This window comes from Littorina saxatilis, linkage group LG8 (genome assembly GCF_037325665.1).
Source record: "Littorina saxatilis isolate snail1 linkage group LG8, US_GU_Lsax_2.0, whole genome shotgun sequence".
NCBI classification, from domain to species: Eukaryota; Metazoa; Mollusca; class Gastropoda; order Littorinimorpha; family Littorinidae; genus Littorina; species Littorina saxatilis.
This window is the reverse complement of record NC_090252.1, coordinates 28891477-28917367: the sequence shown is the minus strand read 5'-3', so window position 1 is coordinate 28917367 and position 25891 is coordinate 28891477. Positions and strand designations below refer to the sequence as shown.

Below are 25891 nucleotides of genomic sequence, written 5' to 3'. Positions count from 1 at the left end.
CACACACACACACACACACACGCTCTCTCTCTCTCTCTCTCTCTCTCTCTCTCTCTCTCTCTCTCTCTCTCTCTCTCTCTCTCTCTCTCTCATACACACGCACACACACACGAACAAGCAACACACGGACAAGCAATACACACACACACACGCACACACACACACACACACACACACAGCTCATGTTGCACCAGATTTCACCATTTAATTGATTCGGCAAATAATAAGAAAGAAATACACCAATCGGAATCGGTGAATGTTTGTTTGCGATGGGTGTTACGGGGTAAGGGGGGGGGGGGGGGGGGCTTCTGGTTTTAAGAGATTTGCGTCTGAGACTTCTTCCCAACGGAATTTGGTTAATTGGGTCCATGCAGGATCTGTGTGTGTGTGTGTGTGTGCGCGTGTGGCTATAAACATCAGCAGGCGTCTGACAGATTTATGTCAGTTGTTCAGTGAATTAAACAGGCACATGCACTGAAGTCAATTTCACCACAACATCGAATCCCTATGTTCCGGTCCATTTCTGAAACTTGACTATGGTGGCTCACTGTCAGCATCAGACCCTTTCACTGTGCCGTCGTCCGTCATGTCGGACTCGTCGGACACAGAGCTGTCGTCGAAGAGAGGAGAGGACGCCTTGGTGTTCAACGCTGCGTCCAGATTCCCTACATCTCCAGCAGCTGCTGCGTCATTGGCAGATTGACCTTGAGCTCCTGCCTTGACCTTGCGGCGATTGTACCAGAACGATAGAACAGCCACGATGGCGACCGCCACCACCACGCCCAGGGAGATCACTGTGATCGTCACGCTGCTGTAGTCCGCGCTCTTTGCCTTCTCCGCGCTCTTTGCCTTCTCCGCGCTCTTTGCCTCCTCCGCGCTCTTTGCCTTCTCCGCGTTCTTTGCCTCCTCCGCGCTCTTTGCATTCTCCGCGCTCTTTGCCTCCTCCGCGCTCTTTGCCTCCTCCGCGCTCTTTGCCTTCTCCGCGCTCTTTGCATTCTCCGCGCTCTTTGCATTCTCTGCGCTCTTTGCCTCCTCCGCGCTCTTTGCCTCCTTCGCGCTCTTTGCTTCCTCCGCGCTCTTTGCCTCCTCCGCGCTCTTTGCCTTCTCCGCGCTCTTTGCCTCCTCCGCGCTCTTTGCCTTCTCCGCGCTCTTTGCTTCCTCCGCGCTCTTTGCCTTCTCCGCGCTCTTTGCATTCTCCGCGCTCTTTGCATTCTCCGTCTCTGCACCTACTGTGAGCGAAGACAAATTGTGAGTAAGGTACGAGACAGACCTTGGGAAGGGCATATTTACAGGCTAAAGACTCAAGCTAAAGTAGGACCATCCTGAGTGTTATGTAATACACTAGATAGTTTATCCAAATTAATGCAGCATTTGCATGTTTTCCTCAACAATAGTGGATTTTATTTATAATATCTCAAACGTCCGCAAGTGTGTGTGTGTGTGTGTGTGTGTGTGTGTGTGTGTGTGTGTGGGTGTGTATGTGTGTATAAACACAAACTCTCCGTGTTATGTAATACACTAGATAGTTTATCCAAATTAATGCAGCATTTGCATGTTTGCCTCACAATAGTGGATTTTATTTATAATATCTTAAACGTCCGCAAGACGGTGTGTGTGTGTATAGCTTGACAAACATCCGAGATAACCTCAACGTTAAGTTTTTTGTCGACGGCCGGTCGGACATATGGACGGACACATATGAATCCTAATACACCAATTACTCAGGTGAGTCAAAAACACAAATTGTGCCACGCGATCTTGTATCGCAGGTTTCTTACCTCACAATTGAAAGGTGGGTAAAAATTCAACAAAATAAACAACTGAAAAAAAGCTATGAGATTTCCCACGACCCGGACCCACCTTCGTCAAGGGCTGCCACAGTCCCAACGCTGAACTCCTCGGCAAGGCGCGAGTGGTCCTCTGGGAACTTGGTACTGTTGATCTTACAGCGATATCGCCGTCCACTATCCGCCAAGGTCAGAGTACGCTTGAGAGTACTGGTCTGCGTGAAGTAGCGGCCTGACGCAGGCCCGGGTACCATGGCCTCGGTCGTCACGTCAGATGGGCGTCCGTCGTAGGGTGTCCAGTCAGACCCGCCAGCCTTCTGAAACTCCCATGTCCACTTGACCTACACGACGTAAAAAAGACCAAAGAACTGGTGATTTATTTTAGGAAGAATCCAGATATTGTGCCAGACCTGCTCATTGATGGTGCCAAAGTTGATCGAGTAGTAGAATACAGGTACCTGGGTACCGTTTTAGAAAACAAGTTAAATGTTACTTCAAACACTGATTTTATTCATAAGAAATGCCAGTCAAGAATATTTTGTCTGCAAAAACTGAGAAACCTTGACGTGAACCCCGATGTCCTCCAAGCTTTTAACCGCAGTTTCATAGAATCCGTTTTAAGTTTTTCGTTTATCTGCTAGTTTGGAAACCTAAGTGTCAACAACAAGAATGTGTTAGAGAAAGTGGTCAATGTCTGCAGCAAGATACTGCGTCAGAAACAGCAAATCCTGAGTTCGTTGTACCAACATCGTGCCGCTCGCAAAGGCAAAAAAGGCACCAAAAAATGCAAATGACTGCACGCATGTTATTGCCAAGCACTACGAGCTTTTGCCCTCGGGACGACGATTTCGTGTCCCAAAGTTCAGGACTGTCAGAGCTAAGAACAGTTTTGTTGCAAAGTCAATCGAATTCTGCCATAAGTAGTTATTCAGGTCTTGCTGTCCAGTCAAATGTTGTTCAGGAAATGTAATTTAGAGTGGGAGAGGTTTGATCAACAACTAAATAATGAAAAAGTAGACGCTGCTCTGCTTGCAGACCCGCTAGCATTATTCTTGGCGTGTTCATTTGTGTTCGTATTCTGTGAGTGTGTGCTCGCTAACTGAGTTAACCCTGATTGTCGTCGCGCGTTACCACAGTATCGCTGTCCATAGTCCCCGTGACTGCAGTGCATGAGACCGTCAACACCTCTGCCACCTTCCACGTCTGGTTACGTTTTGGTGTCACATCCGTCTTCACTATACCAGGGTACACTGTTGACACAGAGAGCAATACAGAGTTAACATTTTGGTGTCGAATATATCGCCACAATTCCTCTGTACACTGTTTACACAGAGCAATACAGAGTTATCCTTTTGATGTTGTCACTATACCACGGTACACTGTTGATACAGAGCAATACAGAGGTAACCTTTTAGTGTTGCATCCATCGCAACTATACCACAGTACACTGTTGACACAGAACAATACAGAGTTAACTTTTTGGTGTTGCATCTATCGCCATTATACCGGGATTCACTGTTGACACAGAGCAATACAGAGTTCATGTTTTGGTGGCGCATCCATCGCCATTGTACGCCGGTAAACCGCTGTTAACATAAAGCAATTACAGAGTTAAACGCACTTTCCTTTTCACGAAAACTAGTCGACTCACCATCTCAGATCTGGTCAGGCTTTGGTCAGTTTACTATGGGTAAACTTACTATTCTTGCTTTGCCATGACAACGAGTGATTTATCTGAATAATTACAAGAGAGATTTGCAAAGAAAAAACATAATGTGTTTTAATTTCTGTCAATTGTATTCTCCCTCACTGCATCCATGTGAGTAGGATTTGGCAATAATTGTGGTCAAATACGACCTAGATACGCTACTGGTGCATACATTATGACACATTTGAAACCTGCAGCTTGAGGTATGTTTCAATAAATAGCTGGAATATGGAGTCACTATGGGCATTTTTTTTTTTTAAGAAATCAATAACTTGTCCCCAACAAATGTTGGTATTAGGTCCAGAAATGAGCATGAATGTGTCTTTTTATGCTTTTTTGCAGCACAGTAACATGTTGCAAACAAATGTGCAATCACTCAGGTTTAATTTTCCATGCCACCTCTCCCCTTAAGGGCAGGAGCTACCTTCAAATACACCGTTTTTCTCTTCAAGTCATTTGACCACAGCATTCATGAAACAAAACTGTTTGTGTTAAAATTCGGTGTGCATTTAGATTTCTTTCTTTCTTTATTTGGTGTTTAACGTCGTTTTCAACCACGAAGGTTATATCGCGACGGGCATTTAGATTTACTTCGTACAAATTATTAAATGAAGAATAAGCAAAGCGATGAATCAAAACATGTTAGTTCCACGGATGACAAGATAATTTCAAAACTATTCTTCGAATGATTTGAACTTTTGCAGAATTGATTTAGACATTGTTTTGTTCCAGACGATTTTCTCTATGAAACAGCGATCGCGGACAACGTGTTTTGACCGAGGACACGTGGATTTGACTTGAGGTCACGAGAGTTAAGGACAACGCACGTGATACGCGTTTACTGTCAGTGATCGGCAAGCAATCTTCGGAAATCCGTGTCTGCGCTACGCATATTTTCGAAAGAAGAGTCTTACATTACGCGCACACTACACAACATACACATCATCTGTCTTAGTTGATAGTCGCGATGACAGGTTAAAGCCAGCTAGTAGCGAGCTAGTTGTTATTAGGTAAACAGTTTGGATCAGTAAAAGGGGAAGTTACCATGTCACACCGCTTAGTACAGTCTGACATAGTTATTTCCGCAAAACGTCTATTGACACTTACAGGTAACGGTAATAGAACGGCTGGTCTTTTTCTGTATTTCTGTATCAAAGTGAACAGCATAGCAGATCAATTGAAAGTTTGGCGCCGCGGCGGAGAGGGTCAGTGACAACGTGCTTGTTGTTTTGTGACTGAAATAAAACCACATTAGATTAAACATAAGAAATATACACACATGAAATAAAACTACATGGAATAAAAAGAAGGAAACCGCACATAATTATACTTCTAACGCTTCCCAATCCAGAATCAAACAACAAGTAATGCTAACAACTTGAACGTTTGAATTTTTACGTGAATATTTGTTTTAAATATATTTTTCAGGATTGTTGTCGCCTTCCTTTACACGTTGGATCAGCCTAACTGCTCGGCGGATTTGAACGAAATTTGTATGACTTGTTAGGTAAGACACCAAATAAACCTTTTGGTGTAAATAATGCAAAATAATATTCAGTTTAAGTCACCGTTTTGACGGTTGAAGGTGAATCGTGCCGTAAAAAAACGCCATTTTTTAGGGTAGGCGTGGTCACGGACATGTGACGTCATACCCAAATATTGCTCAGATTCAAGAAACACATTTTTAAGCAGAAGAAAGATTGATCTTCAAATACACGTATATTTCTGACCCAAAAATTGCTGTTTATCATCTAGGGTATATCACTGAACAAATATCCATAACTTTTTGGGCTCAGTGTAGATTATCCAACCCTTGAAGTATTCAAAGTTCAAAAGCTATATCTTCAAAAACGCTCGCAATAACGTCAATGTTAGGTTATTATGAATCAAACATGAACCCCTGTAACCAAAAAATCCCTTCGAGGGTCAATCAAACGTACGTCAAGTCTGGAGATTATCAAACCCTAGAGGTGTCCAAAGTATCAAAGCTCTAGCTTCAAAATCATCCGAGATAACTTCAACGTTAATTAAGTTTTTATTAAACGAACGTGACCCCGCTGTGACCCCAACATTTGACGAGGGCCAACCAAACTGGAGTCATTTCGTGAGATTATTAAACCCTAAATGTGTGCACAGTTTTAGAGGTCTAGCTTGAAAAACATCCGAGATAATGTCAACGTTAAGTTTTTTGTCCACAGCCGGACACACAGACGGACACAAAAGAATCCTAAGACTCAGCAATTACCCAGGCGAGTCAATAAAACCACATGACATAAAAACTCATGAAAAAACCGCAGATAGACAGTTAACGTTCTGAAATCAAGAATAAAAGAAACACGAGCAAGGTAAGTTAATGAAACGTTGAGTTATAGACGAAACTGTCTATGTTTTTTGTTTTGTTTCTCTATAACTTAACTTTCCTTAGACTTATCTTTTTCATTTTTCTACAGTTTCTGTTTAGAAAAACGATTTTTTAAAATATTTTTTTTGTTTCTTCTATGTAGGAAAACAACAACTCCTGCTTTGTAATATACAGTCTCTGATATGTGCTCGTTTGCGTGACTTTATTAAAGCAGATGTACAGGGAAGCCAGATGCCCTGATATGTTGCAGTATAAAGTCCAAAAGTGTCACTCTCTTTTTGACTGAAACATAGACTAGTTCAAAGTAAAATTGGATTCTTTTGGGGGCAAAACATGTTAAGCCTCTTCGCCTGAGGACAATGAGCTTTCATGCAGATAACCAGAACTCTTGCAAGCAATTAAATCCGTGTGCCCAGCACACATCTTAATTATCAAACAAATCAAATGCATCCCACCCACCCTACAATAATTCAATCAATCAATCAATCAATTAATCAATCAATCAATCAGTTAACCCATTCATCAACCAAATAATTAACCAAACCATCCAATAATCAACCAATCCATCAATATGTTAATCACACACTCACTCAACAAACCAACCAACCAACCAACCAACCAATCAATCAATCCATCAATATGTTAATCACACACTCACTCAACAAACCAACCAACCAACCAATCAATCAATCCATCAATATGTTAATCACACACTCACTCAACAAACCAACCAACCAACCAATCAATCCATCAATATGTTAATCACACACTCACTCAACAAACCAACCAACCAACCAATCAATCCATCAATATGTTAATCACACACTCACTCAACAAACCAACCAACCAACCAATCAATCCATCAATATGTTAATCACACACTCACTCAACAAACCAACCAACCAACCAACCAACCAATCAATCCATCAATATGTTAATCACACACTCACTCAACAAACCAACCAACCAACCACTCAATCCATCAATATGTTAAAGATCCCACGATTGACAAAAGGGTCTTTCCTGGCAAAATTGCTTAGGCACAGTTAATAATTGTCTACCTATACCCGTGTGACTTGGAATAATAGGCCGTGAAAGGTAAATATGCGCCGAAATGGCTGCAATCTACTGGCCGTATAAAATTTCATCTCACACGGCATCACTGCAGAGCGCCTAGAACTGTACCCACGGAATATGCGCGATATAAGACTCATTGATTGATTGATTGATATGTTAATCACACACTCACTCAACAAACCAACCAACCAACCAACCAACCAACCATTCAATCAATCCATCAATATGTTAATCACACACTCACTCAACAAACCAACCAACCAACCAACCAATCAATCAATCCATCAATATGTTAATCACACACTCACTCAACAAACCAACCAACCAACCAACCAACCAACCAATCAATCAATCCATCAATATGCTAATCACACACTCACTCAACCAACCAACCAACCATTCAATCAATCCATCAATATGTTAATCACACACTCACTCAACAAACCAACCAACCAACCAATCAACCCATCAATATGTTAATCACACACTCACTCAACCAACCAACCAACCAACCAACCATTCAATCAATCCATCAATATGTTAATCACACACTCACTCAACAAACCAACCAACCAACCAATCAATCCATCAATATGTTAATCACACACTCACTCAACAAACCAACCAACCAACCAATCAATCCATCAATATGTTAATCACACACTCACTCAACAAACCAACCAACCAACCAATCAATCCATAAATATGTTAATCACACACTCACTCAACAAACCAACCAACCAACCAACCAATCAATCAATCCATCAATATGTTAATCACACACTCACTCAACAAACCAACCAACCAATCAATCCATCAATATGTTAATCACACACTCACTCAAACCAACCAACCAACCAACCAACCAACCAATCAATCAATCCATCAATATGTTAATCACACACTCACTCAACAAACCAACCAACCAACCAATCAATCCATCAATATGTTAATCACACACTCACTCAACCAACCAACCAACCAACCAACCATTCAATCAATCCATCAATATGTTAATCGCACACTCACTCAACAAACCAACCAACCAACCAATCAATCAATATGTTAATCACACACTCACTCAACAAACCAACCAACCAATCCATCAATCCATCAATATGTTAATCACACACTCACTCAACAAACCAACCAATCAACCAATCAATCCAGCAATCCATCAATATGTTAATCACACACTCACTCAACAAACAAACCAAATAACTGACTCATCCCATCCATCCATCCATCCAAGTTCTCACATTTCCAGATTGTTGGTGTCCGAATAGACTTCGTTATCATTGTTGAAAGTTCCAGAATCAAGTCTGCTTCCGTTTCCAAACTGCCAGTAGACGATGGAAGCTGTACCTGAAGATCCGTCTACAACACAAGTCCACGTGCTGGAAACGCCGCTGACAACGGTGCTGGGACCAGTTACCACCGGATCGTCTGGACCCTCTGAAAAACGGTGAACACGTTTAGCCATTTGGTATTGTTTAGTACGGAGATTTAGATTATCAGATAATTCTACATGTTGGATTCTATTTTTTGTTATCAATCAATCAATATGAGGCTTATATCGCGCGTATTCCGTGGGTACAGTTCTAAGCGCAGGGATTTTTTTTAATTTTTGTTTATGCAATTTATATCGCGCACATATTCAAGGTGCAGGGATTTATGCCGTGTGAGATGGAATTTTTTTACACAATACATCACGCATTCACATCGGCCAGCAGATCGCAGCCATTTCAGCGCATATCCTACTTTTCCCGGCCTATTATTCCAAGTCACACGGGTATTTTGGTGGACATTTTTATCTATGCCTATACAATTTTGTCAGGAAAGACTCTTTTGTCAATCGTGGGATCTTTAACGTGCACACCCCAATGTACACGAAGGGACCTCGGTTTTTCGTCTCATCCGAAAGACTAGCACTTGAACCCACCACCTAGGTTAGGAAAGATGGGAGAAAATTGCTAACGCCCTGACCCAGGGTCGAACTCGCAACCTCTCGCTTCCGAGCGCAAGTGCGTTACCACTCGGCCACCCCTAGTGGTAAGGCGTCCGCCCCGTGGTCGGGAGGTCGTGGGTTCGAACCCAGGCCGGGTCATACCTAAGACTTTAAAATTGGCAATCTAGTGGCTGCTCCGCCTGGCGTCTGGCATTATGGGGTTAGTGTTAGGACTGGTTGGTCCGGTGTCAGAATAATGTGACTGGGTGAGACATGAAGCCTGTGCTGCGACTTCTGTCTTGTGTGTGGCGCACGTTATATGTCAAAGCAGCACCGCCCTGATATGGCCCTTCGTGGTCGGCTGGGCGTTAAGCAAAACAAACAAACAAACAAACTCGGCCACCCAGTTATACCTTATAAGGAAACATATTCGGCATTATGATCATTATAACCAGTAACTCGATCAGAAACAAAATCTGGAACTGGGAACATGATCATAGGGGGGAAGGGCTCCTAATATGGACCGGCTACTAATACGGACCACGTCCTGTTCTGACAAACAAACGTTCTGGATCACATCAAAACAATTTCACTCACCACATTCACCCTTTTTGGATAACTTGCATGTGTCTAAACAATTGCGGCCGCACAGACTATAAAACCGTTAGTCTTGTTCCCTTGTTTACGCTTCTGGTAGTGTAACTGTGTTCAATATAAATCTGACGTTTAAAAATGGACTAGCTTCTTTTCAAAGACACAGTTGTTAAAACACAGTTTGCTATGTACAGGGTGATAAAAAAAAAGAGTACCCAAACAAAAAAAATTAAAGCAATCTTCATAAAATGTATTTACACACACAAGTAGCCTCTGCATGATTTGCACAGAATATTTTAGCGTTCTAGCTTGTCTTTCAGGAAAGTTATGCTCATTCTACAGAACAAGCACCAAATGGCCTCCCCCGGATTTAAATCCCCCAGATTTCTATCTTTGGCAACGTCTACAGGAACAACCCACAGACAATCACAGAACTCAAGTGAGCCATCACAACAACCATTCGCGGAATCTCGCAACAGGAGTGTGTGCGGGTGATTGATAACTTTGCGCAGCGAGTTCAAGTTTGCCTGCAGCGGCGCGGAGGCCATTTGGAGCATGTTCTGTAGAATGAGCATAACTTTCCTGAAAGACAAACTAGAACGCTAAAATATTATGTGCAAATCATGCAGAGGCTACTTGTGTGTGTAAATAAATGTTATGAAGATTGCTTTATTTTTGTTCAATTTATGACGTTTTGTGTGGGTACTCTTTTTTTTGGGTCACCCTGTATGACAACTAAGACAGTAGTTGCTACATTTTAGCAGCGTTGGTTCTGTCATTCTAGCGCAAACAAAACAAGAAAAGCAAATGCTTACACACAACTCACCCTCGCTGCCCCCGCCCCTCCCTGGACCACCTAACCCCATAGAAGAATCCCGCCTTTTTAAGATCTCCAAAGCCCGGCAAGACATTTCCAAGACCCTGTTTTCTAAGATATTCTGTTCATAACCTCTGTAAGTTTACCACAATGTTGAGACCTGATTTTCTCAGGGATTTGCAGGTCTCAAAAGGAGGCTTCCACTACCTATCTTCTTCTTCTTCATAAAATACTGTTCAAGAAAACTCCTTATGGGACCTGCAGCAATCCATTAATGACTGAGCATGACAGGCAGCATCATTATGCAGATCGATAGCCTTTTTTGTTTAGTCGTATAATCGGAAACAACACACATTGTTTTGGGGGCTCTACTTACTGTGCACATAGACAGTCCAAGTAGCCGTGGTTGTCCCAGAGGTTAAGTTGGCCGTGCAGGTAAACGTATCCTTGTTGTCACTTGGCTGAACAGTGAACTTGTAAAAACTGTTGTAATTCCTGAAGTTCCCTGACACGATGACCGTCTTTTCCTCCGAGGCAGCTAGATTTGAACTATCACGTGACCACGTGAGAGGGAAATTGCTGACTGTTTCTGCAGTGGTGATGTAGCAAGCCAGGGTCTTCTCTTGATCAGTGATGAACAAACCGTGCGCTGTGATTTGAGCCTGGGCTGTACAAGGAAGGAATGGATAGGCGGTTCTAAGTTTCTGAGCTGTACTGGTTTTCGAAAAATACAAAAGAAAATACTGATAGTACTATAGGGTTGTCCTTTGACGCCGGCAGTCAGCAAAACGCTTAAACTTCCTTCAAATTGCCTAACGTTGCCATCATGATGGCAGAATTGCTGATCCTTTTTAACAGTGGAAGAAAGTGGACGCCAAAGAATGCCTCAAACTTTCGAAAAGTGTCGATAGTGTTAATGGCCCTGTCGAATTTTCCCAAAGAAAATAAATGTTAGCAACATCTTTGTACTACCACATTTACTTTACGACATCATCTGTTTTCAGAGGTGTGGCAGATGGTAACTTGTTATAGCACTTTCAGCGTCTTCAAGGACGCAAAACATCAATGCAACTTTTCATTCTGGACAAACAATGTCGGTAATCAAAGCCCCACTCCGCCTCACATGACGTTTACAGAACGAACGATGACATATTTCTCTAAACAACAATACTAACCTCATAGGACACACTCACAATAGTATTGAACAACATTAAATGACCCTTTAAGATCACTTATATTGCTAATTAGCGCGCGTTAACCACACATCAGTTCTCGTGGTTTATTCTACCCCCGAGCCATCGGAACCCCGCGTGACCAACTTATTCATACATGATCAGTTGAGTAGTTTGCGTTTTCAATATTTGAAAAAGTAACGAGTGTAAATCTGATCCGACGCAGTAAACCATAATTATAGTATTCTGTTTATCCTACATACTGTACTTGTGTGTATATCCCGCACTCGAGGCGACCATACTTATTGAAGACGCTTCTTTTGGAACATCGATCTCTTCCAAAGCCTTGTGCAATCTTTGACATCACAGCAAAGAAACGTCACTCTAGAAAATGTAGCGTGACGTGTACATTTAAACATTCTTCAGGGGAAACAGCAGGACCAAAAGACTTCTTTTTTCCATAATGACGTTTGTCTCGGTGACTTTGGCAACATAAGCAGTGGAAAAGCAGGTCCCTGCCAGACAACGACCTCATCTACATGATATCTCATGTGTGGTTTTAACGGTATTGTTATCTTATGAGTGGTTCCTCTCAGGAAAATTCAATTTTTACAAGGCGTTCGATCAAGTGATATCGTTCAAACCACACGTGTGTATATCATGTAAATGAGGTCGTGTCAAACTAGTCTGGCAGCTAGGACCTGCTTTTCCGCTGCTTACAATGCCAAAGTGACCAAGACAATTCGATATAAACGTAATTATGGAAACACTTTTCCGCCTGCTGACGTCAAAGATTGCACAAGGCTTTGGGAAAGATCTTCCGTTTGGACGCCTCGACTGCGGGACGTTTTGACTAAAATGCACGGAAGTACAGTATGTAGGATAAACAGAATACTACATGATTTGGTGTGTCGAAGAGGATTTACACTCGTTGATTTTGTAAATATTGATAAGTTCGCTTTCGCTCGCAGTTCAAGATTTATAAAAGCAACTCGTGTAAATCGGGAAAATTATGTCACTTGAATTTAGTCATTTGTCTGAAATCGGAATGATCTCGAAAACAGCCTTTGCAATGTAAAGACGATTAAAATTTTATTTTCCGAACCAATTAATGTTAGCAGCAACCGTGCATTAGAAAATGATCGAGTTTGATTTTGTTCATTTATTGTGAATGTGTGTGTGTGTGTGTGTGTGTGTGTGTGTGTGTGTGTGTGTGTGTGTGTGTGTGTGTGTGTGTGTGTGTGTGTGTGTGTGTTTGAGTGTGAGTGTGTTTATGTGTGTGTGTGTGTGTGTGTTCAATGACAAATTGCAACAAAAGGCCTAGCCTTAAATCGTTATCCTTGTTAGACAAAGTTTAGTTGAGTTCTCTCTCCTTCCCTTCCGCCCCCTGCGTGTCTTAATGTCTCCCCCTGTCACACACACACACACGCACGCACACACACACGCATGCACGCACACACACACGCACGCACGCACGCACACACACACACGCACGCACGTACGCACACACACACACACACACGCACACACGCACGCACACACACACACACACACACAGACACACACACACACGCACACACGCACACACACACACACACGCACGCACGCACACACACACACACACACACACACATACACACACACATACACACACACATACACACGCGCGCGCGCAAACACACACATACTCCACCGTGTCAGTAACGCGAAGGAACGGGAGGGGTGTAGCAGGGGTTCAAAAAGGTGACAGATGATAATCTCCCTTTTTCACCCAGAAGCTCACTTTAGTGGGATGGGGGTGTTGGAGGGGTGAAAAACAGGTGGGGGTCCTTTTGGGATGGGGGACGATTTTACAGTGCGATGGGAGCCAAATACAGTATGTGGGGGCCATTCTTGGTGGGCCCCCTGTGAGACACTTTGATGCCTTAAAAGTTGCCCCTGGTAATATCAAATGGTCCCCCGGGGGCATTTCCACGTGGGGATCAGATCGGGGTGTTACCCCGTGTATATGACTCAACGTCGTGGTGGTCCTTTTTTACGAGTGCTTGCATCCGTTAGTTGTTGGGGTGATGTGAATATCAACAAACGTACAGCCGAACACGGCTCATGTGCTGTAACCCCACGACAAACACCAATAGTGGGGAATCAGATCCCGATCCAGAACTGACAAAAACACACTCTTGGTCCAGGCACAGGCGGAAGGTATCGTTCACTGGACCACCACTATCACAGAAAGACTATGATAGTGGTGGTCCAGTGAACGATACCTTTCGCCTGTGGTTCAGGTTACATGTCACATGCTGTTTATAAGTGTGTGTCTTCTGGCCTTGTTTGTGTCGCATCAACTCTACACTGACTGTCCCCCACCCCCTCCAAGGTACTGCTGTTCGAACTTTGGACTCCGCTACTGCAGTCAAGTATTTTAAGTTAGGCCAAAAAAAATAATAGGTGTGGTTACAGTAACATAGCCAAAAAAAATAGGGTAGGAAGGTAGGCAATCACTTTTTTTTTTGTTTTTACTTTTTTTTCTAATGTGTACAAATTAAACCTACTTGACAGGGAAATAAGTGTGCGACTCGGGCGCTTTCGCTTTCATTGCGTTTTCTGCACTCGTTTACTTGTTTTTTTTGGGTATTTTTTTGACAAATGTAATAAAAAGTTATAGGGTCGGCCCCAAAAAATAGGGTAGGTCGGGTTACCGTAACCACACCTATTTTTTTTTAGGCCTTAGACATGTGACTCATCGCCAAATCGTTCTTTTCTCATTCAAGGGACGTAAGCACTCGACTCTATCAAACTTCATCACAAATGTTTTACAAGAAATGACATACTATTCTCCCTCTAGATAAGTCGTACGACTTGAAATCGGCGGGGAAGCATTCTGTTTGGAGTTCATTTTTGCATAAGCCCGGCTGACGTCTTTTCTATAGCCACACATATTACCAACATGTTACTAACACTGGTAGTATCGACACGGTTCCACTTACCTTGAGTGAACGTGACACAGACCAAGGCAAGAACTGTCAGTATTGGAAACCACTTTTGAACGTTGTAAATCACAAAAGGCTGTGACTTTGATGATGAGCAGAACATGGCGACATGAAGGAGAATGGAAAGATTGGTGTCAGAAAGCAACGTCATCGTGATTGTGAGGTCATTAAAAACAATACGTGGACCTTGCACCATAAGTCTCGCCAAGCCCGGACTGACGTAACTAAAATTATCAAGAAAGCGCAGTGCCAGTGCAGGGGTCACAGCTTTGCTGTCAAAGCAGCCAGTTAATTGTCGCAGATTACGATATAAACAGCTAAAAGCTTTACACAACTATCTCACAGATGCCTATACACATACGTTTGGTGTTACCAGCCAAACAAAACCTGATGGACATGGTTTGTCAGTTTGCATCTCCCGCCAAAATGTAATTAATATTCCCGTGAACACCTTATGGGGCTCAAGGCCGTGTGCGGTATGCCAACATGGACCAACATTCCATGGGCATGTTTCACCATTTTTTGTATACGTAATCAGACACAATGTCCTGACGTAAAATACCCAAAATGAAGAGAATTCTCGCTCTCGCTGAGACTAATAGTAGTAATAGACTTACATGTAGGCTTTTGACCGAAAATATTCACGTGCGGGACCCGATGTTAGCCTGATCGAGGGCCACTTTTTGGCTGCAAAGTCAATTCTCAAAATTAATTCATAACAAAAAATACATTTTTGACTCTGCCTGAAAGTCAATGAAACTTAGTATTTGTTTCAACCGGATAACTCCCTGAGGCATGACTGAAAGCCCTGGGGTCTCCGTGCAACTGGGCGTGACAATTAGGCCAGTAACTGAATCCATTCAATCAATCGAATGCATATAAATGCACCCGCTTCCTTTCGCCTTCAAAACACACACACACACACACACACACACACACACACACACACACACACACACACACACACACAAATAATACACACAAACAAACACACACACACACACAAAATTAATACACACACACACACACACACACACACACACACACACACACACACACACACACACACAGCTCATGTTTCAGCATTTAATTTATTCGGCAAATAATAAGAAAGTGTGTTTGCGATGGGGATGGGGGTGGGGCAAGGCGGGGCCTTCTGGCTTTACGAGATTCGCGTCTTCGCAACGGAATTTCGTTAATTGGGTCCTTGCAGGACGTGTGTGTTTGTGTGTGTGTGTGTGTGTGTGTGTGTGTGTGTGTGTGTGTGTGTGTGTGTGTGTGTGTGTGTGCGTGTGTGTGTGTATGTGAGTGTGTGTGTGTGCGTGTATGTGTGTGGGTGTGGCTGTACGCATCAGCAGGCGTCGGTATGATTTCTGTGAGGTATTCAGTGAATTAAACTGCAACGTAAACAGTCAATGGAATCAATTTCAACACAACATCGAATCCCTATATTCCGGTCCATTTCTTAAACTTGACTATGGTAGCTCAATGTCCGCATCAGACCCTTTCACTGTGCTGTCGTCCGTCAGGTCGGACTCGTCGGACACAGAGCTGTCGTCGAAGAGAGGAGAGGACGCCTTGGTGTCAGCCGACTGCGGCGTGGAAGCCGTGTTCTCAGCGTCGTTTTCCGGGGCCTCAGCTGCGTCCAAATTTCCTACAGCTCCCCACAAAGCACCAGCAGCTCCGGCCTGGGCAGACTGACCTGGGGCTGCCTTGACGTTGCGGTCATAGCATCAGAACACCATGGAAGCACCGATGGCGACCGGAATCACCACGCCCAAGGAGATCACTATGTCGTCCGCGCTGTTCGCCTTCTCCGTCCCTTCATCAGTGTGCAAGGAGAAAGGGTAAGTAAGGTACGAGACAGACCTCCAGTAAGGTACGAGACAGACCTCCAGAAAGGTACAATTCGAGGTCGTCGTGGAATTATGGTGTAACTCTATTCAGACAGCTTTTCAGGAGATGGACAGTGTGCGTTATTTGTATTTTTGACCAAAATACACAGATCGAGACAGTCAGTGTTCCTCCGAGACCGCGCTAGCGGTCGAGGTGAACAATGAGTGTCGAGATCTGTGTAATATGTCAGATTTTGGTCAAAAATACAAATAACATTGATGCATCGATCGATTCTGGTTCGAATTCCTTTTTACATTTAGTCAAGTTTTGACTAAATGTTTTAACATGGATGGAATCGAGACGAGGGTCGTGGTGTGTGTGTGTGTGTGTGTGTGTAGAGCGATTCTGAGTAAGCTACTGGACCGATCTTTATGAAATTTTCCATGAGAGTTCCTGGGTATGATATCCCCAGACATATTTTTCATTTTTTCGATAAATGTCTTTGATGACGTCATATCCGGCTTTTTGTAAAAGTTGAGGCGGCACTGTCACACCTTCATTTTTCAATCAAATTGATTGAACTTTTTGTAAAGCAATCTTCGACGAAGGCCGGACTTTGGTATTGCATTTAAGCTTGGTGGCTAAAAAAATAATTTATGACTTTGGTCATTAAAAATCTGAAAATTGTAATTAATTTTTTTTTTTATAAAACGATCCAAAATTACGTTCACCTTATTTTTCATCATTTTCTGATTCCAAAAACATATAAATATGTTATATTCGGATTAAAAACAAGCTCTGAAAATTAAAAATATAAAAATTATGATCAAAATTAAATTTCCGAAATCGATTTAAAAACAATTTCATCTTATTCCTTGTCGGTTCCTGATTCCAAAAACATATAGATATGATGTGTTAGGATTAAAAACACGCTCAGAAAGTTATAACGAAGAGAGGTACAGAAAAGCGTGCTATAGATGCAGCACAGCGAAACCACTACTGCGCTAAACAGGCTCGTCAGTTTCACTGCGTTTTGCACGAGCGGCGGACTACGGTCATTGTGAAAAAATGCAGTGCGTTCAGTTTCATTCTGTGAGTTCCACAGCTTGACTAAATGTAGTAATTTCGCCTTACGCGACTTGTTATTTTGTATGATTGAACGGACACAAACATGCACTATTTTGTTGTCTCGGCTGGCCGCCTAAATATGAAGTTTTGTCAGCATCTGACGTCACATCGCTCAAAGAAGGGAAATCCAGTGTTCAATCGATACATAACTTATTATTTTTAATCTGAAATAGTGTTTATCCTACATACGTGAGAGAGACACCCGTGAGATAATAATCGTTCAAATCACACATGTGTATATCATGTAAATGAGGTCATGTCAAGCAAGTCTTGCAGGGACCTGTGTTTCCACAGCTTATGATGCTAAAGTCACCGAGACAAACGTCATTATAGAAACAAAAATTGCGCTCGCTAATTACCCTGGATGAATCTTTAGAACTAACACGTCACGCCACACGTTCAGAGTGACGTTTCTTTGCTTTGACGTAATAGATTGCACGAGGCTTTAGAAGAGATCGAGGTTCCAAAACAAGCGTCTTCAATTTAGCTGCCTCGACTGCAAGACATTTTCAGTAAAATACACGTAAGTAAAGTATGTAGGATAAACAGAATACTACATGGCTTGCTGTGTCGTACCAGATTTACACTCGTTGCTTTTTCAAATAGTGAACAGCTCGCTTTCGCTCGCAGTTCAATATTTTAAAAAACAACTCGTGTAAATCTGGTACGACACAGCAAGCCATGTAGTATTCTCTATTTATATTCGTTTCTGGTATGGATAGAAATATAAAAGAATGTTACATTGTGTATTGTCAATCGTATTTAGAGGAATTCTTCTCATGGAGAATTATTTACTTTTAGTCTAATTCACAAAAACATCAAAATCGCAAAAAATCGAGTTGTGCTAAAATTCCACGACGACATCGATTTGGAGGCTAAAGATCCGTGCATCAATGTGCGAGGGCAAATGGTGAGTTAGGTACGAGACAGACCTCCAGAATGGTACATTTGTCAAATCCATATAGCTTAAAGGCCCCTGTATCAGAGAGCGAAGACAAAGGGTGAGTAAAGTAGGAGACCCAAATGGGCGCTTTGTGAAATTTAATTATATAGCTTAAAGTATCCTGCATCCGTGGGCGAGGGTGGGTAAGCTAGTTTAGTACGCATATCCCTTGCGCATGTATCCACGGATATCACCGAACCTTAATAAACCCATGAACATGTGTCACGGAGAAGACACGAGATAACCGGATGTTTGACATTACCTCAATATACCAGGTTTCATAGGACGTCACGTAGCATATGCTTGCTTACGTATCATTTTGTTTATTGTTCGAAAGTCTGACCTGCTGCGGATAGTGATTTCGCGAATGATGACTGCGGTCAATCTGTGGATGATAAGGGAACAAGGATTGTCCCAGAAGGAAGTCAACGACGAAATCTTTCAGACCGGTAAGTTCATTTCAACATTGATCACACTTGACGTTGCACACGGAAAAGAGAGTTTGCCAATTCTGTGCAAAACTTTGGAAAGACCGTCTGCTAGAATTCAGCTACTTGAATTTTGCATGGATTTTACACGGAATGTATTTCATGTACGGTAAGAAATTTCAAAAACCATGTTGCAAATTGCATCGACGGCCGACCAGTCACAGAAGCAAACCTGGCCAGGTATGCGTGTACTTCATACACGTCGAAGAAACCGGACACATGCGGTGTTGTTGTGGTAAATATGTAATGGATATTTAGCAACTTCCTGCGAAAGATGGCCCCATGATCGAAATAGGGCTGCTTATTCCTAACACTCTCTTGATTGTTCAGGGGAGACAGAGTCAATAAAACAAATACGTTCATACATGAACAAATTAATCAATCAATCAATAAAAAGCCGCGTGAACAGATATCAGACTAACCCAGCCGACTCACCTTCTTCGGGGGCCGTCACAGTTCCACCGCTAAACTCTTCGGGGGCCGTCACAGTTCCACCGCTAAACTCTTCTGGGGTGGTCAAGGTCAAGGCTGTAGGATTGATGGTGAGGGTAGAAGGCGGAGTCGGATCTGCAATGGTAAACCCATCTTAGCCTACGCATATCAATATGTGTAAGTCACAGTCAAATCATAGTCTTTTTACATTAATTTGATTCAAGTTATGACTAAATTGTTAAACATTGACTAGAATGGAGACACCGGCACGGTTGGCCTTGTGGTAAGGCGTCCGCCCCGTGATCAGGAGGTCGTGGGTTCGAACCTAAGACTTTAAAATTGGCAATCTAGTGGCTGATCCGCCTGGCATTAAGGGGTTAGTGCTAGGACTGGTTGGTCCGGTGTCAGAATACTGTGACTGGGTGAGACATGAAGCCTGTGCTGCGACTTCTGTCTTGTGTGTGGCGCACGTTATATGTCAAAGCAGCACCGCCCTGATATGGCCCTTCGTGGTCGGCTGGGCGTTAAGCAAACAAACAAACAAACAAAGAGACGATGGTGCTGGTTTATGTTTGTATGTACATGTATGTTTGTATGTATGTATGTATGCACAAATAGATTGTATATATCAAAATTGTATTGTACGTAGATCGAATTATACAAAAAATGTACTGTTTTGATTAAACAACCTGAATTTTATAAGATAATGCTCTTGAAAGTTTATGGCTTCCAACGTCAGATATGTTGTAATTTGAGCAGAACTTCAGGACACTCTGGAACAAACTGAAAAGCACAGTTTTGTGCAAAGTCTCGGACAAAAACTGTAATTCTAAAATGTCCCACAACGTTTGTAATTGTAGTAATCTTTGGCGTTCGACATTTTCTCAATATTTTTTTTTTCGAAATAAAAATGTCACTAATTTTCTACCCAAACACTTGCTATTGAAGCCTCCCGCCACTTTGCCACCTGAGCTTGGGTTTTCTGCAGGCGATTTGGCCATGCAGGCGGTACAAGGTAGGTGGTAAGAGTTGACGCTTGTTTTTATAGATACGTTCGAAATTTTTTTTACCTATGACAGCGAAAATCAGCATAAACAAAGCAGAGAGATATAACCTCAACAAAGAGATAACCTCAACGTAACGCTTTTATGAAACGAACATGACCCCGCTGTGACCCCAACCTTTGACGAGGTTCAACCAAACAGGATTCACTTCGTGAGATCATCAAACCCTAAAAGTGTGCAAAGTTTCGGAGATCTAGCTTGAAAAACATCGGAGATAACCTCAACGTTAATGGGTTGTTGTTTTTTTACCACGGCCGGACGGCCGCCTAAAAGAACGGACACATATGAATCCTAAAGACTTACCAATTACTCAGGTGAGTCCAAAAATGTGTACTCAGATACTTGAGTGACCTCATTGCTGACACTTTGACGTCATAGCATGATGCCATCAGCACTAGTCTAACACCCTTGTTCCTAGGGCTTCATTTCTGCCTCCTTACCTGCAGGCAGGCTGAGCTAGTTTCAGCACCCATCCTTTTCCCCACAGCAGAGATAACACAGCAGCTCTTTGCTCGCTCAGTGCCATACACTGATAAGGCCCCTTGAAACGCGGAAACATTTGGGTATAACTAGCAAGCGAGCTTAACAGCTGCAGCTGCTGGTAACCAAATGATTACCTCTGCCTTTGCTATTTTTAACTTAAAGGCATATGTACGCGCTCCCGTGTTTACAAAGTGTAGTTTGCCCATAATCGATGTCAAACGCACCATAAGACCATGTAATGACGATATGTCGCCATGCGCGGACCATATACATGCATTACAGCTTGTTTTAGAGTCTCAAAAACTTTGGATGTAAACAAAGACGCGGAGTTATTTCCCTTGCGTCAACGCTACCTCTGTTGGCAAATCTATAAATAGGACGATCCAGATCAAAATGAAAATTAACATATCTCAACATTGAAGGGGTCCTAGACCACAATATTTTGCAGGGAACTTAATTTAGCATGTCTCCAGCTGTTGGTAAAGCAATTAGCGTGTATAGTCATCGAGTACATATGGCTTTAAACTAAAATGCAAGCCAGGAACAGCTTTGCTAACCTAGACTAAACTGCCCCAGACACTAAGATATGAGCTCAAATCAAACAATGACATCATACGTTGAGGAAGTGGATGCCTATTTCCTTGTTAGCTCAGTGGTTTTTTTGTGGTAGTAGTCATTGATGGGTTGTCGACGGAGGGACGTGGTGGTGGTCTGCTCTCTGGAGGGGACGCTCTGCGACTTAAAGTCAATGTCGTTTGTAGTGCGTCTGTTAGCTCGGGATAGACCCACTACTGAACACCGTCGAAGTGCAGTGTCATCTTCCGAGGGTAGCCCACCGCAGCGGCCCGACATCCCCCCTGGAGCCTCTGTAAAATCGACAAGTCTGGCAGCGGAACGAAATTCAGAGATGGTTGGAGCAGCGAGCGCAGGGACGGGGCGGTGTGAGAGCACAACGGGACAAGGGAACAAGTGTAAAGACGAAAGAAAAAAAAAATCATCAAAATATCGAAGTGTGCAAAGTTTCAAAGCTCCAGCTTCAAAAATATCCGAGAAAACCCCAACGTTTAGTTGTGTTATCTACGACCGACCTGCCGGTGTCACGAACTGAAACCTCTGTTGAACAATCCTTCTCATTGCGGTCAATGCGCATGCGCCAATCTTGGACTTAAACAATGCGACCCTTTGACCGAACGAACCATGGGTTAGGATTAGGGTTAGGGTTAGGATTAGGGTTAGGATTAGGGTAAGGGTTAGGGTTAGGGTAAGAGTTAGGGTTAGGGTTAGGTTGTTCACGACATGATTAATCTCCCCATGTTAGCGCATGCGCAATGACCGCATTGAGAAGGATTGTTCAGGCAGAGTTTTCAGTTCGTGACACCGGCCGTACGGCGTTACGCTGCTCCTTCCCAAGACTCCTGATTACGAAGGGGAGTCAAAACTGCATCACATCAAAAGAAAGGGGGCAAATAAACTTACCCAACATAAAGGTGCATGGCTGATATGCTCCAACAGTCTCTGGTAAACAAAAACACTTGTATGTCCCTTGTGTCGCCTTGGTAGAATTAGTCAGCCCCAAGACGATTGTTTCTGAAGGGCCACTGATCAGGACGAATTTCGTATCTGCAATGTCACATTGGTAGATCTCAGGGTTCCTATAGCAGTCCAGAACGTCCGCTGTGAGAAGAGTACGTAATCAAAGTATATGTCGCTGACAAAAAAGCGACAGTGCATTAATTTGCATCACACACACACACACACGCACACGCGCACAAACGCGCGCGCACACACACACACACACACACACACACACACACATACACCCCCCACACACACATACAAACACACACACAGACACACACACACACACACACACACACACTCCTACTCATGGACACACTTACGCACGCACGGGTATGCAGGCACACACGCACACACACACACACACACACACACACACACACACACACACACACACACACACACACACACACACACACACACACACACATATCCTCGCACAGACACTCACGCACTTAAAGCCATATGTACTCGATGACTATACACGCTAATTGCTTTACCCACAGCTGGAGACATGCTAAATTAAGTTCCCTGCAAGATATTGTGGTCTAGGACCCCTTAAATGTTGAGATATTTGAATTTTTATTTTGATCTAGATCGTCCTATTTATAGATTTGCCAACAGAGGGAACGTTGACGCAAGGGAAATAACTCCGCGTCTTTGTTGACATCCTCACTTTTTCAGAGGCTAGAACAAGCTGTAATGCATGTATATGGTCCGCGCATTGCGTCATATCGTCATTATATGGCCTTATGATGCATTTGACATCGATTGTGGGCAAACTACACTTTGTAAACACGGGAGCGCGTACATATGCCTTTAATCACGCACGCACAAATAAACACACACAAACTCATATATCAAGTGGTTTTTTCCTTCAAAGGATTATCTTTTAAACAACATGAACAAATTAATGAGTACATTAAAAACAAAAATCAAGTACACGTGTTAACTTACTCCATTTAGAGGAATTTAATGCTTTGTGTTTCACAAGGACATCAGGCTTATCTGCGTTTAAGGTGTTAGTGAAGTTGCATGTCAACATTGTATCGGCGCCCACTTGAACAGAGGGCATGTTGCATGTTGCAACTCCTGAAGAAGAAGAAAAATGTCGGTGAGCGAGAACTTAATGAGGTAAGTGATGGTATGCCATAATTTGAATCTAGAATGTTCCAGTAGGCTCAAAACCTAAAACGTAACATAGGCTTTCTATGGCCCACTTCTTGATATGAGGTTTATAATCATTACTTTTATGTTGAAATACATCACTGCCTTGGCAACCTTTTGACGGAGGGAGTTCATTCAGGACACATTAAATACCCGAAATAGAGTTTGGGAGAAAAAAATCGGTACCATCGTCAGATCACGACACAGGCGGAAGGTATCGCTCACTGCACCAACACTATCATAATATATTGCTATTTCATATGTTACGTGGATTTCCATTGGTCAATTGGGCAAAACTGAGCTCAGTGCAAAAGTGATATCTACGACATTTCCGTCGATATCAGTTTTGATATCGACGACCTCTTTATTGCTTCCCCACTTCAAAAACAAAAACACCTAAATTTAAAAACATACAAATATAATTATATGAAAATGTAATGATCCCAGAATTTAGTTGAGCAAGTGACTAAAGACTTTTTGAAAGAAAAGACATTTTGAAATACTGAAAAGTACAAGAAAAGAGTGAACAAAAAGAAATAATAATCAGAGGGAGGGATATGGAACAGCCAAAACTGAGACAAATAGTGAATACTGTTGTAATTTCTTTACAGTAAATACAAAATGTCCAGAGAATTAGCAATATATCTAACATTGACTGACTGTGTGATGATATCTTCTGCTATTGGTCTGTTTCGACAGTGATATCAAAATCTCGACCTCCGGTCTCGATTTTGATATCACTGTCTCAACAGACCATAGCAGAAGATATCATCACACAGTCCGTCAATATTGGGTAAAGACTACTTTCATAATAGTCTTATTATGATAGTGTTGGTGCAGTGAACGATACATTCCGCCTGTGATCACGGTAGAAAAGAAGAGTTCGGTTGTGACAGATCATATTATGACGTCTTCTCCGGTCAAAGGAAAACCGTTTCAAGACATTATCTTGAACTTTAGCGTGTTAAATTCATAGCTCAGAATCCAGTGACATTCTTGACTTATTTTTGATACAAGTCCATGTAAGCAAGCCAAAGAACATTTGTCGTGAAATTAATGGACGGATTGAGCTCCATACTAAAGCACAATTAATTAATTTGGTTGTTCAATCGACGAAAATGCACCGAAAATGGCGTACGTTGTCAACCATGGGACATCATTTACACGAAAGAGTTGTCTCCCTTGTCCGCTCATACGGATAATTCCTTCTTTGACCCATGTAAACGAAATACACCGATTAACATTAGATTCGCACATGCGCACATCTTTTTCTACGATCACTTTTGCTTCTTCTTCCTCTTCCGTTTTCCTGTTTTTGAGAAAATGCGCATCCGCAAATCGGTTTTTTCCAGAGTTTTTTCTTCTTCTTCCTGTTCCGGTTGATTTGAGAAAGCGTAGATTCAGTCGGCAGAAGGTGCAAATTTGTAGTCTTAAAGCCCTGAAGTTGCTTTTGAGTGTTCGAAGAAAGAGTGTAAAAGTTCTAAGGATTACATCGGGCACACAAACACGCGATTTTCCTTTTTCCCCCGTTGATTTGAACGCGTGCGCAGATCTTTTTTTGCGAGTATGTTTGTACGTCCTCCTCTTCCGCTTTCCTTCTTCGTTCCATGTTAACGCCGAAACTGTTAACTGGTGTATGCATTCGTACAGTTCATCGGAGTTCATTCCGTAACTTTAAAGGGATCTAATACATGACTTGTTATGATTACAAGTGCAGGTTCTACACATTTGGAGACTTAAATGCTTCTGAATTATGAACTATGAATTTAACACGCTAAAGTTCAAGATTACCATAACATGAATGCATACCTTCAACAGGGCTATAACAGAGAAAAGCCAGCAATGTCAGCAGCTGCCGCAACATATCATCAGCAAATGGATTGTTTGTGCTCCAACCTTCTCTCCAAGACAGGCACCAACTTGGAAAACTTTGACGTCATTATTAAACGTAATTGTTTTCTACTATGTCATTTATGATTTAATTGGTCACGGACTCTGACTTGGTTAGCACCAAGTTATCCTTTTAGTCACAGTCGGCCTGAGCTGGCCGAGTCTAATAGTGCAAAGTTAAAATTAAAAAAATGTAAATCACGAATATGATTACTGAACAGGCCATTTTGATCTTTCCGTTTGGGGTAATGAAGGAAAAACGAGTGAAGCTAGGAGTGATTCGGCTGTAGTTAGTAGCGGGCTTAAAGATCAAAGTAGACCCCACGTCGTCCTCTCAATAGACGATTTTCGAAAATAACTCCGTCAGGTTTGTATGGGTTTTGAAGGTAAGGATTGAATAGCCTTGCTTTCTTCTGACAAATAACTT

At 42.5% G+C, this 25891-nt stretch overlaps 2 protein-coding genes across 3 annotated transcripts; both read right to left on the bottom strand.

Moving 5' to 3' along the window:
* Positions 1-304: 304 nt before the first annotated feature.
* LOC138973225 (titin homolog) lies at positions 305-14583 on the bottom strand. The gene is made up of 7 exons (XM_070345941.1): positions 14453-14583; positions 10670-10960; positions 8194-8389; positions 4603-4730; positions 2919-3037; positions 1861-2128; positions 305-1229 (listed from the first exon to the last, which is right to left on the bottom strand). Exons 1-7 carry the CDS (start codon positions 14556-14558, stop codon positions 535-537), a joined length of 1803 nt encoding a protein of 600 aa, XP_070202042.1. The 5' UTR covers positions 14559-14583; the 3' UTR covers positions 305-534.
* Positions 14584-15554: 971 nt separating this feature from the next.
* LOC138973226 (uncharacterized) lies at positions 15555-25535 on the bottom strand. 2 transcript variants are annotated; one of them, XM_070345943.1, is made up of 5 exons: positions 25384-25535; positions 23365-23499; positions 22306-22449; positions 19286-19417; positions 15555-16277 (listed from the first exon to the last, which is right to left on the bottom strand). In XM_070345943.1, exons 1-5 carry the CDS (start codon positions 25436-25438, stop codon positions 16189-16191), a joined length of 555 nt encoding a protein of 184 aa, XP_070202044.1. In that variant the 5' UTR covers positions 25439-25535; the 3' UTR covers positions 15555-16188. The 2 variants fall into 2 exon arrangements, with proteins under 2 accessions (XP_070202044.1, XP_070202043.1); XM_070345942.1 differs by having other exon boundaries at positions 22306-22503; positions 25384-25530.
* Between the last annotated feature and the right edge of the window lie 356 nt (positions 25536-25891).